The sequence below is a fragment of the Thamnophis sirtalis genome, unplaced genomic scaffold (assembly GCF_051295495.1).
Source record: "Thamnophis sirtalis isolate CommonGarterSnake01/CBP01778 unplaced genomic scaffold, rThaSir2_p1.2 scaffold_12, whole genome shotgun sequence".
Classification (NCBI taxonomy): Eukaryota; Metazoa; Chordata; class Lepidosauria; order Squamata; family Natricidae; genus Thamnophis; species Thamnophis sirtalis.
Window position 1 is genome coordinate 55,103,269 of NW_028261392.1, and position 14,560 is coordinate 55,117,828.

The 14,560-nt window shown below is 42.7% G+C and overlaps 1 protein-coding gene across 1 annotated transcript in view; it reads right to left on the reverse strand.

The window, feature by feature from the left end:
* The window catches only part of LMX1A (LIM homeobox transcription factor 1 alpha), a 71,382-nt gene that overhangs the window by 29,255 nt on the left and 27,567 nt on the right, over window positions 1–14,560 (reverse strand). The window contains exon 3 of the mRNA XM_087726297.1: window positions 2,642–2,874. Within this exon, the coding sequence (XP_087582423.1) occupies window positions 2,642–2,874 (233 nt within the window). The remainder of the gene's footprint in view (window positions 1–2,641; window positions 2,875–14,560) is intronic.

Below are 14,560 nucleotides of genomic sequence, written 5' to 3' on the forward strand. Positions count from 1 at the left end.
ATTATATTTCTTCATTGATTTTTTTTAAGCTATCCTATTACTTTATTTTGATAGCCAGAAAACTACATATTTGCCAGAAGATGGCAGTATTTTGCTGATTCTGTTTTAGATGGGACTATTATTTTCAAATAATGCATTTCTGTTAAAACTGGCATTTCCAAAGTAAGCAATAAAACACAACTCATCTAAAAATGGGAATTCATATCTACACTTTCTTTAAAATGATTCCAGTTTTGATGAAAAGCTTCTATTGATTATGAGATCCAAATTTTAGGAAACGGAAAGGGATGACAGGCAGTAATAGGAGATGCAGAGGATGGGCATGGCCAGCCTCTGGCATCAAGTTCAAGAGAATAACATTTGAACAGGAAAGCAGCTCTAAATCAGATTCTTCTTTCATGGGATTGAAATACTTCACATAAACATCTCAAACATTTCCAAAGTTACTTGCAAATCTGTCAATATGGAATTAACAGTGAGGTAATGGGGTGATATTTCCAGACTCAGAAGTATTTTCCTTCCTTTCTTCTGTGCTCCATAGAAAAGAATAAGTGACCCAGAGGAAAAGGGGCATAATGATTCAGATAAGTACTCATCAACAAAGCACCTAATTAGTTCAAGAATCTAAAGAACAATTTGTAAGACTGAACTTCCTTTTTCCCCTGGGGGCCATCGTTTTTTGCTCTTGAGGTTTATATGTGCATATAAGATTGATGTCCTAAAGACAAGCAAAGTTATAATCAGGAGCCAACACGAGTTTGTCAAAAAAGGACTATGCCAAACAAATCTTTTCTCTTTTTTTTTGACAAAATAGTGAACCAGAGAAATGCTGTGGACTTTAGTAAGTCATTTGGTAAGATAGACCATAACCTACTACTTGGTAAGAAAAATGTGGGTTAGACAATATCACCACCAGATAGATTCATAACTGGCTGACCAACCGCACACAACATGTAGTACTTACAGGAACTATATCTACATAGAGGGACTGATACAGCAGAGTCCCTCAAGGTTCTGTCTTAGACCCAGTATTCTTCAACATCTTCATAAATAATTTAGATGAGGGGATAAAAGGGAAACTCATCAAATTTGCAGACAACATCAAGCTAGGAGGAGTAGCCAATACTCCAGAAGATCAGCTAAAGATTCAGAAGGATCTCGACAGACTTGAACACTGGGCCCTATTCCACAAAATGAAATTCAGTGGTGAAAAAAAATAAGGTTTTACAGTTAGGCAAGAAAAACCCCATGTACAAGTATGGAATATGTGGTACTTAAGCTCAACAGCAGTAACTGTCAGAGAGATTTAGGAGTCCTACTGGACAACCACTTAAATATGAGCCAGCAGTGTGCTGTAGATGCTAATTGGCAGCATTAACAGAGGGGCAGAATCAAGATCATGTGATGTTTTAGAACTGTTTTTTAATGCCTCAGTAAGACCACAATTGGAATATTGCATCCCGTTTCGTTCACTACAATGAGAAGAGCAACAAAGAGGATTAAGGAGGCTAAAGCATACAAAGAACAGTTGCAGGAATTGGATATGTCAAGTCTAGTGAAAAGAAGTACTAGGGGTGAAAGGATCAAAAATATTATTTCAAGTTACCTCTGGTAACTTCTTTGCCTCTAGAAATGTGACTTCAAGGAATTGATTCATAAGATCAGAGCTAAGAGCAAAAATCCTGACAAACTGAACACAAGTACAGGGGGTGAGCATGTTATTTGCTTTATTACCAGCCACATCTGGATCAATTGTAGAATGTTTGAAATTATTGATGGATTAAGCAGGTAAAGAATTAAATCATACTTTAATTTTAATCACTATCTTAGGCACAAAAACCAGTTGGGTGACTTTGGGCCAATGGGTTTAGGTTTAGGTTTATTAGATTTATATGCCGCCCTTCTCCCAAGGACTCAGGTCGGCGTACAACATTAAAAGAAACACATAATACAAAAGTTTTAAAAAATTAAATAGAATATATCCCAAACCCAATTAAAATTGACAATGACATATTTTTTTTAAAAAAATCGAATTAAAATTAACAGTGATCAATAATTTGTTTTGTTTTGTTCAGGCCAGGCTGGCTTGCTGGAAAAGCCAACTTTTTAGGGTGCGTCGGAAGGACCGGAGGTCGGGGATTATACGAAGCTCCGGGGGCAGCTCATTCCAGAGGGAAGGCGCTACCACAGAGAAGGCTCTCCCCCTGGGGGTCGCTGTCTGGCCGACGGCACCCTGAGGAGGCCAACTCTGTGGGATCGCACTGGACGGTGGGAGGCTACCGGTGGAAGAAGGAATCCCTCTCTCTCAGCCCATTCTTCTTTACAGGATTGCAGTGGGGAAAGTAAGAGGATGAATTAGATACATTTGCTGCCTTGAATTATTTATATAAAAAAATAAGGTGAAATAAACATAAATAAATGTTATCCCTTGGTTTTAATACGTTTAAGTGTTGTTGCCTTTGCTTAAACTACTGGAATAATATGAACTTCTTAATAAAACATACTTTTCTATTGTCGTGCAATCCTTAACCTCAGGGACAGCTATTTCTGGGAAATATTAAACCTTATAAACAGCATGATACTAACCAGAAACGTTGCTGCCTCGTCAATGCTCCCAACAAAATAAGTGGTGCTGCCTTACCAGAATCTGATGGGGCTGGACTTCCAATGCTGAGCCTTTCACGTTCCTTCTCATAGTCATTCCTGCACAGCAGTTGGCCATCCTTAAGGACAAATTCATCTCCCTTCTGGAGCTGTTTCTCACAGACACAACAGCAGAAGCAGCCTACATGGTATACACTTTTCTGAGCTCGCATAACAAACTCACTGGGTGTAATTGCTTCCAAACAAGTGTTGCACTTCACTGCAAAAATCCTGTCACAAAGAAAATCAGAAGTAGATAGGTCAGAATTGTGCTTTGATTATGTCGATCACTTAGGCAATCAGTTAGGAGACTGGTCTTGATGACTTCTACTGCAATTGCATATTTTACAGAGGTTAGCCCTCCTTAAGAGCCGTGATGGCACAGTGGTTAGAATGCAGTACTGCAGGCTACTTCTGCTGACTGTCAGCTGCAGCAGTTGGGCAGTTCGAGTCTCAACAGCTCAAGATTGACTCAGCCTTCCATCATTCTGAGGTCACTAAAATGAGGACCCAGATTGTTGGGGGCAATATGCTGACATTTTAAACTGCTTAGGGCTGTAAAGCACTAAGAAACAGTATATAAGTCTAAGTGTCACTAATTCTGGGTCTTGCATGGCTGAAAAAATGGAACCCCTAAATAATTGGAAGCAAGGCACCATAAGAGTGCAGATGCACATGACTTTTGCTGAGAATCCAGACAGAGAAACTGAGGGGGCAGAGCACCTAGAAACAGCAATGCCCGCTTACACCATGCCAACCCAGGGCTTACCCAAAGAATACAAGGACTTGGCTGATGTTTTTAGTGGAAAGGCCTCTGATGAGCTTCCCCCCCACCGATCCACTGACTGTGTGATAGAAATTCTACCCAGAGCTAAACTCCCTAAACCAAAGATGTATAGCATGTCTCCGAGGGAGCTGGAAGAACTGAGGGCATTCATTGAGAAAAACCTAGCAAGGGGTTTAATTGAACCAGCCCGGCCAAAAATTGCAGCCCAATTGTTGTTTAGAGAGAAAAAAGATGGCTCTAAACATCTCTGTGTTGACTTTAGGAATTTAAATTCAGTCAGTGTGGAGAATATATATCCCCTTCTCCTCATGAAAGACATGTTAGCACACCTCGCTAAAGGGAGATTTTTTTCAAAGCTGGATTTAAGGGAGGCTTACTACTGTATCAGAATTAAGGAGGGAGATGAATGGAAAATGGCATTTAACACCCATCTTGGATGCTATCAATTCAAAGTGCTACCAATTGGGCTACAAGGGGCCCCTGCAGTATTCATGCAATTAATAAACAAAGTGTTACAGGAGCATTTATATAAGGGCTGCATAGTCTATATCGATGACATTTTGTTATATTCTGAGACCAAGGCAGAACATGTTAAACTAGTCCAGGCGGTTCTGAACAAACTTCATCTGCAAAACTTTATGCTAAACTCTCCAAATGAGAATTCCACCAAGAAAAAATTGATTACTTAGAATACCGCATTTCACACCAGGGCATAGAAATGGATCCTTCGAAAGTGCAATCGGTACTTGACTGGGAACCACCCAGAACACTCAAACAGTTACAAAGCTTCCTGGAATTCGCCAACTTTACCACCAGTTTATCCCCGCTTTCGCCCAGATAGTTCTCCCCATCACCAAATTTTGTTAAATGAAGGGGGAGGGTAACCAGAAACCAAAGCAGTTTTTGAACTGAACAATGGAATGCCAAGCTGCATCTGAAAAACTTAAATGGCTGTTTTCAGCAGAGCCAATCCTAAAGCACCCGGACACAGAGAAACCGTTCGTCATACAAGCAGATGCTAGCGATGTGGCAATAGGAACAATCCTGCTTCAGAAAAATGAGCAAGACCAATTACAACCATGTGCTTACACATCCAAAAAATTGAATGAATCCGAGCAAATGTGGGCCATTTGGGAGAAAGAGTCTTATGCAGTTTGGTGGGCTCTTTTAACCTAGTGGCATTTCCTAGAGGGGAGTAAGATCCCTTTTGAAGTCTGGACAGAACATAAAAATTTAGAAGCCCTAAAGGCCCCAAGGAAACTCTCTCCAAAACAAGTACGATGGGCTCAGTACTTTAAAAGGTTTGAATTTACGCTCAGGTATCTTCCGGGGGGGGGGGGAATTTCTTGGCAAATGCACTATCCAGAAAACCGCAATACAATAGTATGAAGCCAGATGTAATCAAACCCATGATACAAAACAATCAACTAGCCGCTAAAGTAACCACCAGATCCCAGGAAACAAGAAACTTTGAAGGACAATGACACCACCCAAAGACTACACTTAATGGAAAGGTGCCATGACTCCAAATTAGCAGGACACTTTGGTTTTGTAAAAACTTTACACCTAATTAAAAGGCAATTTTGGTGGCCATCACTAAAAAAGGACATAGAGAGCTATGTAGCCAGCTGTCTTATTTGTGCAGCAGCTAAAAGACGCCAAGGGAAAATCCCAGGACTGTTACAGAAGGTAGCTGAGCCTTCAGCACCCTGGAAGGAGATTGCTATGGATTTTATTGTTGAACTACCAGAAAGTGCAGGGAATACTGTCATTTGGGTCGTAACAGATCTGTTTTCAAAACAGGCACATTTTATACCGTGCCAAACGATCCCAACTGCCAAAAGCCTAGCCAAGTTATTCCTGATACACATTTATTGCCTTCATGGAGCCCCGCAAAGGATCATCTCCGACAGAGGAGTCCAATTCATCTCAAAATTTTGGTGGTTTTAAACTTAGTTGGCACCACCCAAGGATTGAGCTCCAGTCACCATCCTTGAAACAATGGTCAGACTGAAAATCTGAAACTCGGTTCTAGAACAATATCTCAGATGTTTTATTAATTTTCAACAGGATAACTGGACTGATCTTTTACCTTTTGCGGAAGTGGCCTTCAATAACGCTGTGCACTCAAGCACTGGTTTCACCCCTTTTAGAGTACCAACAGGCCAGGATTTGAGCCCCATGCCTGAGCTATCCACAGAAGAACCCACTATCCCCTCACTTAAAGAATGGATAGACACCCTACAAAACCCATGGCCAGTAATTAGATTAGCCTAACAGGAAGCTAGAGAGGCTTTTAAAATTCAAGCTGACAAGAAAAGAGTGGAACCCAAACCTTTCCATGTTGGAGATCGAGTATACTTATCTACAAAATTCCTGAAGTCACTGCAGCCATCAAAGAAATTAGGGCCAAATTTCATTGGACCTTTTCCTATCACTAGAGTTATGATTAAGATTAAGATTTAATTTATTTGTATGCCGCCTTCTCCGGGAGGGACTCAGGGCGGCGAACAACTCAAAAGGGGAAAGGGGATACAAACACAATACACGTAATTAAAATACACAAGAGTCATACAGCCATACAAGTCGAGAGGGGAGGGGAACTCATCAACCCCAGGCCTGCCGGCACAGCCAGGTTTTGACGGCTTTCCGGAAGGCCTGGAGAGGGGTGAGGGTCCGAATCTCCGCGGGGAGTTCATTCCAAAGGGCCGGAGCTGCAACAGAGAAGGCCCTCCCCTGGGTGGTAGCCAGATGGCATTGGCTGGTAGACAGAATCCGGAGGAGGCCGACCCTGTGCGATCTAACGGGTCTGTGGGAGGTAATTGGCAGCAGGCGGTCTCTCAAGTACCCAGGTCCAATACCATGAAGGGCTTTATAAGTTACGACTAGCACTTTGAAGTGTATCCGGAGACCGATTGGTAACCAGTGCAGCTCGTGGAGGATAGGTGTAACGTGGGTGTACCGAGGTGCACCCACAATCGCTCGCGCGAATGCATTCTGCATTCTTATCAACCCAGTAACAGTAGAATTACTCCTTCCAAAGACACTCAGGTAAGTCCACCCAGTGTTTCACATTAGTTTACTCAAACGAGAAGTAATCTCACCACTCAGACCATCTGTTATTGTGTTAAATTTATATTTACCGACAAAGAAATAAAGGGAGACTAGTATAGATCTATTTAGCGGAAAGTGGAAGCAGTATGCTCCATCCCATTTTGGGGTAGACCAGGTTGCCCTGATTAAAAAAAAAAGCTTTTTAAGTGCTATTGCTATTGTTTTGGTAATGAAATACAGAAATTGTTTGAACTTCCATTTTGTTGTTGGGAAAACTATAGTCATCTCTACTATATACATACTATGGCAACCTCTTTTTTCTTCCATACCCTCTTGAATCATGACATTTCATCACCAACTTATACCTGGGACAGACTATAAAGTTCACCTTTTACAGTATTGGTCACTTTTTTCCTTTTAAGTAGCTACAACCCATGGCAATTTTGATGTTCATCACCAACTTTTGATTAGCGATTAGGAGTTGTGATCCTCAGAGCACCTATTGGCCATGCTAGGTTGGGGTGGGCATCCCCCTCTCGTTCAGTCCCCAAGCACATTTTTCCAGAGCATTTTTGCTTTGATGAATGGGAAGAACTTGGGTCTTTCAATGGAAAAGGCCAATTTGAAAGAACCAAGCCAATCTCTGGCACAAGTATTTCATAACATTATCAGCTGATGAACCCACGAAATACCCATGAAGAATACTTGTACCAAAGCAGAGCAAATTTTTACAGATGTATGTATATACCAGAGGTGGGTTCTGGCCAGTACGCACCACTACAGGCGTACCAGTGCCAGAAATTTGCCATGCTTTTGTGTACCCGTTCCATGGAGGTGTGGCCATGCCCCCATGCCAGTACGCTCCCCTGCCCCGCCTATTTGCAAGGCACTTCTCAAAGAGAAGGAAGCGAGGGTGGGGCTTCTTCAGAGGACCCAAGGCAAGGGCAGCCTTGAAGCCCTCTCTGAAGCAGCTGGAAAAGGTATGCATGGGTCGGAGGGGGGGAGGAATTCAAACTTCATCCTCCTGATGTGGTGCGGGGCTTTGGGCAAAGGCTGGAGAGAAGGGCCCTGGCTCGCTCCCGCTCTCTCCCTCCCTCCCTTTTGTAGTTTGATGCAGCCTGCAGTCAGTGAAGCTGGGCGCGCACACACATAAGTTGGATTGGATCTCTCTCCCAATGGCTTGAAAACAGCTCCTCAGCCATCCCCCCCATTTCCCCACTGCCTTCCACAAACACCTCCCCCATTGCAAGTGCAGCATGCTGTCCAAGTGGGAAATGCCTTGAACACAATAAAGCCCACCCACTCACCTCCTGTGGCAGGCTGGGGTGAGAGGAGAAGCAGAGAAGCCGGAGGAGAGCAGATCGGAGCCTTCCAAAATAACGGTGCTGGGGAAAAGTGTGTGTGCTACAGCATGGCTCTTTGCCTGGCTTCCTGCCTCCTCCTGTGGTCTCCTCAGTGCTCGCTCGTGCTTTCCCTCCCCAAGTGTAGTTTGATTGCAGGCAAAGCCACGTTGCCTTTCAAAATCTGTAATCAGTGAAGCTGGGCTGGATTTTTACATAGCTTTATCCAGCTGTGTGGGTGGGTGGGAGAAATGGATGGGGGCCTGGGGAGAAAGTCATTCCCTCTCCCACAACAGCTGGATAAAGCTATGCAAAAATCCAGCCCAGCTTCACTGACTATAGGTTTGAAAAGGCAATGTGGCTCTGCCTGCAATCAAACTAGACTGGGGAGGGAGAGTCCCGTTCCTTCAGAAGGTTCCGATTGGCTCTCCTCTGGCTTCTTTGCCTCTCCTCTCACCCCAGCCTGCCAGCATGAGGTGAGTGGGTGGCCTTTATTGCATTCCAGGCATTTTCCACCCAGACAGCACACTGCATTTGCAATGGAGGAGGTGTTTGGGAAGGAGGGATGGCAGAGGAGCTCCTTTCAAGCCATTGGGAGAGATAGCCAATCCAACTTGTGTGTGTGTGTGTGTATGTTTGTGTGTGTGTGTGTGTGTGTGTGTGTTTGAGAGAGAGTGAGAGAGGGAAGGGAGTAGGAGAGATAATCCAATCCAACTTCTGTGTGTGTGTGTGTGTGTGTGTGTGTGTGTGTGTGTGTGTGTGTGTGTGTTTGAGAGAGGGGGAGGGAGGAGGGGAATGGAGAAGAAAAAGAAAGAAGGAAACTTCTTTCGCAAAGGAGAAAAACAAATGCTGTTGCTTTAAATTGGAACTGAGCATGCCTGGCTATCCTCTCCGATCGTTTCTTTTAATAATGTCCAAAGATTAACATCAATGTTCTCCAATAGTCAGGTCTCTTGTTATCCAAGGGGTATAGTCACCAAAAGTTCTGTTTTCTCTTAAGGTGTGCCATAGGGAGGGGGGAATTCCAGATTTCGCCAGTAGATGTCACTCTTCCACAAGCTACCAGATACAGACTAACAAGGTAGAGATGCCACGAGTAAGCTTTTTTCTTCTTCAGGCCTTCAATAGTTGACTCATTTCCCCCTGAAGGTATCTGTGTTATCAGAGTTATTTACAGCCGGCCTTTGATGTGTTAACTAATTAAGTTTAGATTCGGCTCCTCAGACAGTTCAGAGAAGAAAAGAAAAAAGTCTCCAGCCTTCGCTCAGCGTATTCCTCTCGCTGCTACAAAGGGGGGGATAGAACGGGGAAAAAACCACCCCACTTCTTCTTTGAGCCCTTTAGTCTCTTGAGCTGTTTTGGAATAAAAATACCTTCCACCAAGATCAGGAATCTGATAATCCACTCGCGACTCCTGCAGCTTCTCTGTAATAAATCCTCACTTACTTTGAACTGCTATCAGTACTCTGGGATGGCCTTTACAGATCGTCCTCTTCCACGCCCGGGGTTATGAAGGAAATTTCAAGCGCAGACCATGAACTGCCATCCTATGGTCCTGCCAAACCAACCTTCTCTTCGGATTTCCCTACAGGAAATCATTGGTTTACAAAAGTCTTTCAAGAAACCCCTCCGGACGCCAGACCCAGCTGCTCTTCACGGAACTCTCCCTTCAAGCAGCCATTCGTGCTGGCAGCTATCCCGGCCTTCAGTTTCTTTTTTTAACTTCAGTTTTGATGGAAGTGGACAAAACTATACTGTACTGAGAAAAGAAATGAAAGACTTTACACTCCTGGATCCATATTCTCTCAATTTACCCACTTCCCTCAAAGGAGAAATCTCTAGCCTGGAACTGGTAGATATGCTTTATTTCTTTTGAAAAATGTAAAAGGGGTCATAGGAGGAGAGAGAGGAACTGCATTCCAAACACCACATATATTCTTTTTCTTCTTACTCAGTTCCAGCCTCTTCACATACCTTACGTCATTGAAGCAAAACTTCACTTTGCCATTATTGGTTACCTGCAAAAGGCAATGGTATATCAAATAATGGAATGGCCTACAACAGAAGAGTACGGTGTCACATTTTAAATTCTTCCTTTTAGGAGAGAAGAAAGAGAAGAAAGGGGGGTAGGAAGGAGGGAGGGAAGGAGGGAGGGAAGGAGAGGAGAGAAGAAATGAGGGAAGGAAGGAGGGAGGGAAGGAGGGAAGGAGAGAAGGAAGGAGGGAAGGAAGGAGGGAATGTAGGAGAGAAGGAAGGGGGGAAGGAAGCAGGAAAGGAAGGGGGAAAGGAAGGAGAGAAGGAGAAAAGAAAGGAGGGAAGGAAGGAAGGAGGGAAGGAAGGAGGGAAGGAGAGAAGGAGGGAAGGGGAAGGAGGGAGGGAAGGAAGGAGGGAAGGAGAGAAGGAAGGAGGGAAGGAAGGAGGGAATGTAGGAGAGAAGGAAGGGGGAAGGAAGGAGGAAAGGAAGGGAGAAAGGAAGAAGAGAAGGAGAAAAGAAAGGAGGGAAGGAAGGAAGGAAGGAGGGAAGGAAGGAGGGAAGGAGAGAAGGAGGGAAGGGGAAGGAGGGAGGGAAGGAAGGAGGGAAGGAGAGAAGGAAGGAGGGAAGGAAGGAGGGAATGTAGGAGAGAAGGAAGGGGGGAAGGAAGCAGGAAAGGAAGGGGGAAAGGAAGGAGAGAAGGAGAAAAGAAAGGAGGGAAGGAAGGAAGGAAGGAAGGAAGGAGGGAAGGAAGGAGGGAAGGAGAGAAGGAGGGAAGGGGAAGGAGGGAGGGAAGGAAGGAGGGAAGGAGAGAAGGAAGGAGGGAAGGAAGGAGGGAATGTAGGAGAGAAGGAAGGGGGAAGGAAGGAGGAAAGGAAGGGAGAAAGGAAGGAGAGAAGGAGAAAAGAAAGGAGGGAAGGAAGGAAGGAGGGAAGGAGAGAAGGAGGGAAGGGGAAGGAGGGAGGGAAGGAAGGAGGGAAGGAAGGGGAGTAGGAGAGAAGAAACGAGGGAAGGAAAGAGGGAGGGAGGGAAGAAGAAGTAGGACAGTTGTAAGATAAGATGGATCTATGGGATGTTAAGAAAGCAATCTTCAAGTATATTGTCAACTGTAGGGAAAAATTGTTATAAATACATATTATTAATAACAGTTATGAGATCATATAATTGTGAATGTATATATGAAATTGATAAAATAAAATAATATTTAAAAAATTCTTCCTTTTATTAAAATATTTGCTTTCTATTTATAAGGAGGGAATTGTGGTTTTTCTTTAACAAAACAGCATTAAAAATGAGCTGTTCTACAAGTAGGCTGGCATGATTCAATCCATTTTATCTACCCTTCTCATGCAAATATGCTTTAGTATTGTATCGATCTATAGACATGCAAGTTCTTTATTTTTAATTATTGTGGTTTATTACCATTGACAGAACTGACTTCCTCCATGAATTTATCTAACCCTTTTTGAAAATCATCTGGAGGCAATACGCCATGCAATGATTGATCACACGATGAAGCATTTTCTTTCATTTGTGCATAATTGAAATTATATCATGACAAAGTGAGGAAGCATTCAATATATCTTTTCTGCATCATGTGTTATGTTAAATTCTGAACCTTATTCGTCCTTATAAATACATGGCCCAATGCGACTAACTGCGGCGCGCATAACTTATGCACAATATTGGAAAAAAGAAAATACACCATCAGAGCTAGATATAATCAGAAAAGTGTTGGCCTGTGCGGAAGCAGATAGGCTCACTCTTGAACTTAAAAATAAAGGGGAATCAGAATATTTTGAAGTCTGGAATAGATTTTACGACTGGTATAAGTCAAGGTGACAAGACTGGAACAATCTGTATATACTGTGATCGGACAGAAGGAATGATAATGTATTTAGTAGGCTAATTGTTAATAGTTGTGACTAGCTGTATATAATGTGACTGTATAGTCACTCCGATTTTGCGGTACTGCATTGTTTTAAATGTAAAAATAATAAAAAATATATTGAAAAATAAATAAATAAATACATGGCCCAATGAGAAATGATATTAAAATTGTGCAGCTGAACAATTTTAGATAGTTTCAACTGGGCTAAAAGCATTCCCATTGAATTAGAAATTTATCCAATCCTTTGTCACAACACACAATACTTAAGAGTGAAATGCATCTTTTCATCCTCCATTAATTTTGGAAAAGAAAATGGATATATAGTGGTACCTCGGTACTCATCATTAATGAGCCGAGGTGGTGCAGTGGTTAGAGTGCTGTACTGCAGCCACTTCAGCTGACTGTTATCTGCAGTTTGGCGGTTCTAATCTCACCGGCTCAAGGTTGACTCAGCCTTCCATCCTTTCGAGGTGGGTGAAATGAGGACCCAGACTGTGGGGGCGATATGCTGACTCTGTAAACCACTTAGAGAGGGCTGAAAGCCCTATGAAGCGGTATATAAGTCTAACTGCTATTGCTATTGCTATTAATTGGTTCTGGGAGATAAGTACCAAAAATGATGAGTACCAAACTATTTTTCCCCATAAGGAATAATGTAGTGCATTAGTCACAAGGCAGCCAACACCAATAAGTTCTAGCTTATGCAGTGAGTACCAAACAATGAGTACCAGGACAACATATCCATGTCAAAATATGTTAAGTACTAGAATCAATGCGTTTCAAAGCATTTGAGTACCAGGGTAGCACTGTGGAAGTGGAATTACACTAGAATTCAGTGTCTAGCTTCCAACTCTTCATTTATATTTATAAAATATACATTGACCACTGGAATAGAGGCATAGAATCACATTCTATATTTGTCCTAACAAACATTCACTAAGCCCGTACAGTCCCTATAATTAAATTAACTTTACTAGTATAAGCTTGGTCCTAAAATTCAGAAACTCAAAATAAGTTCTTTGAAAATTCCTGGCTAGATGCATATCATCTGATATATACAACTTGTTTATATAATTATATGAATAGGTCAGAGATGCTACACAGTATCTTTCAAACATTCAAATTAAAGTTCATACCACAAGGGGGCAGTAGAAGGTAAGACAGAGAAGGCTTTACTCTGTATGTCCATTCTTGGCTATGAGTTGCCTGTTCTTTGTCTAAAAGATCACCAATCTCAGGTCCCTTCTTTCTGCCCTTCTTCCTAGGCATTCATGTGTTCTTGGATGCTATCTATAAAATCCTTCCTGTAAATAAGTCTTCCGATCATAACTATAAAACCGGCTCACCAATCAGGAATGCTTGGTTGCACAGCCACAATGCTTCAACTTCCAATGGCATCTGCCACCAGCAGATGTCCATCACTTATAGTGCAAATATATGAGGACACTGTTTTTCTTAAAGTGGTCCTAGACTCAGGATGGACAAGGAAGCTGTAAAATTGCTGGTGAGATTTAGTCACCTGTATAGGTAAAAGGTCTGCGGAGATTCTCAGTCATCCTGGTCATGGTTGCCCCAAAGGTGCTTTTTCAAGAGGCTGATGAAAGAAATGTCCTGCTGGTTTCAGCTCCAAGTGGGGAAAAAGACACTGGAGACATGGAAGCTGCTTGGAAAGATGGTTTTAATGGTGGACAGGCTTGAGTCCTGAACAGAAAAGGTGATCACATGCTTCAATGTTGGTGGAGAAGAAGAGAAGGCCTGAGGGAGGGGCTTGCTGGGCTTTTTATAACCTGTTCAGTCCCACCTCTCTGTTTCCTGTTCCTGTGTAAGAAATGTATTCTGATTGGTTGTCAGACTCGCATAGGCCCATGCAGGGGCAACTCTCTAGGCTGTGTTTTGGATCCAGGTTTGGTTGAGTTCTCAGATGCCATGTGATGAGTTAGGGCCAATATTATCAAGAGCCAAGGTGGCGCAGTGGTTAAATGCAGCACTGCAGGCTACTGCTAGATCAGCAGGTCAGCGGTTCAAATCTCACCGGCTCAGGGTTGACTCAGCCTTCCATCCTTCCGAGGTGGGTAAAATGAGGACCCAGATTGTTGGGGGCAATATGCTGACTCTCTGTAAACCGCTTAGAGAGGCCTGAAAGGCCTATGAAGCGGTATATAAGTCTACTGCTATTGCTATTGCTATTGCTATTTAATTCCCTCCTCCCCAGCTGAAGTGGAGAAGCCTTTATTATGTAAAGTAGACTAGCTTGGCTTTCTTAATGGCCCATTGACAAAGTGGGGATGGGCAGGAAGCTAAAGGCAGCTATTCTGTCTTTTAAAACATGTTTCTTTCTTTTCACATCCAGAGAAATATTTTGCCTTTTCAATATTTCCTAGGATATTTCATTTTTTTCTGGGAGAGGGCTGTGTGATAACTTCCTACAAGGCGACTGGACTTTCTTGCTTTTTCTTTGAAAATGTTTCACTTCTCCTCCAAGAAGTTTCCTCAGCTTCGACAGGATAGTGGGGAATAGGTGTGGGAATAAGAATAGATTTCCAGAGGAAAAAGTAGTCTGCAATTTTTCAACTGTCAGAGCTTCTTGGATGAGAAGTGAAACGTCTTCAAAGAAAAAACAAGAAAGTCCCGTGGCCTCTTGAAAAAGCACCTCTGGGTCCCTTTATGTACGGTGTTTTTCTTTTCCCAAAAATAAAAATAAAAATCCTATCAGGTTCATTAGATGGTGTTTATTTCCTTCAATTTTTCAATAGAAAATTCCGAGTTTTACCATTAAAAGTCCAGTCTCTTAAATCTTTGTTTTCTTTCTAAAATAAAATATCTTCATTGCCATCCATCGTTTGCAAAAAGGCCTTGTTTTTGGTGTTGTGTGC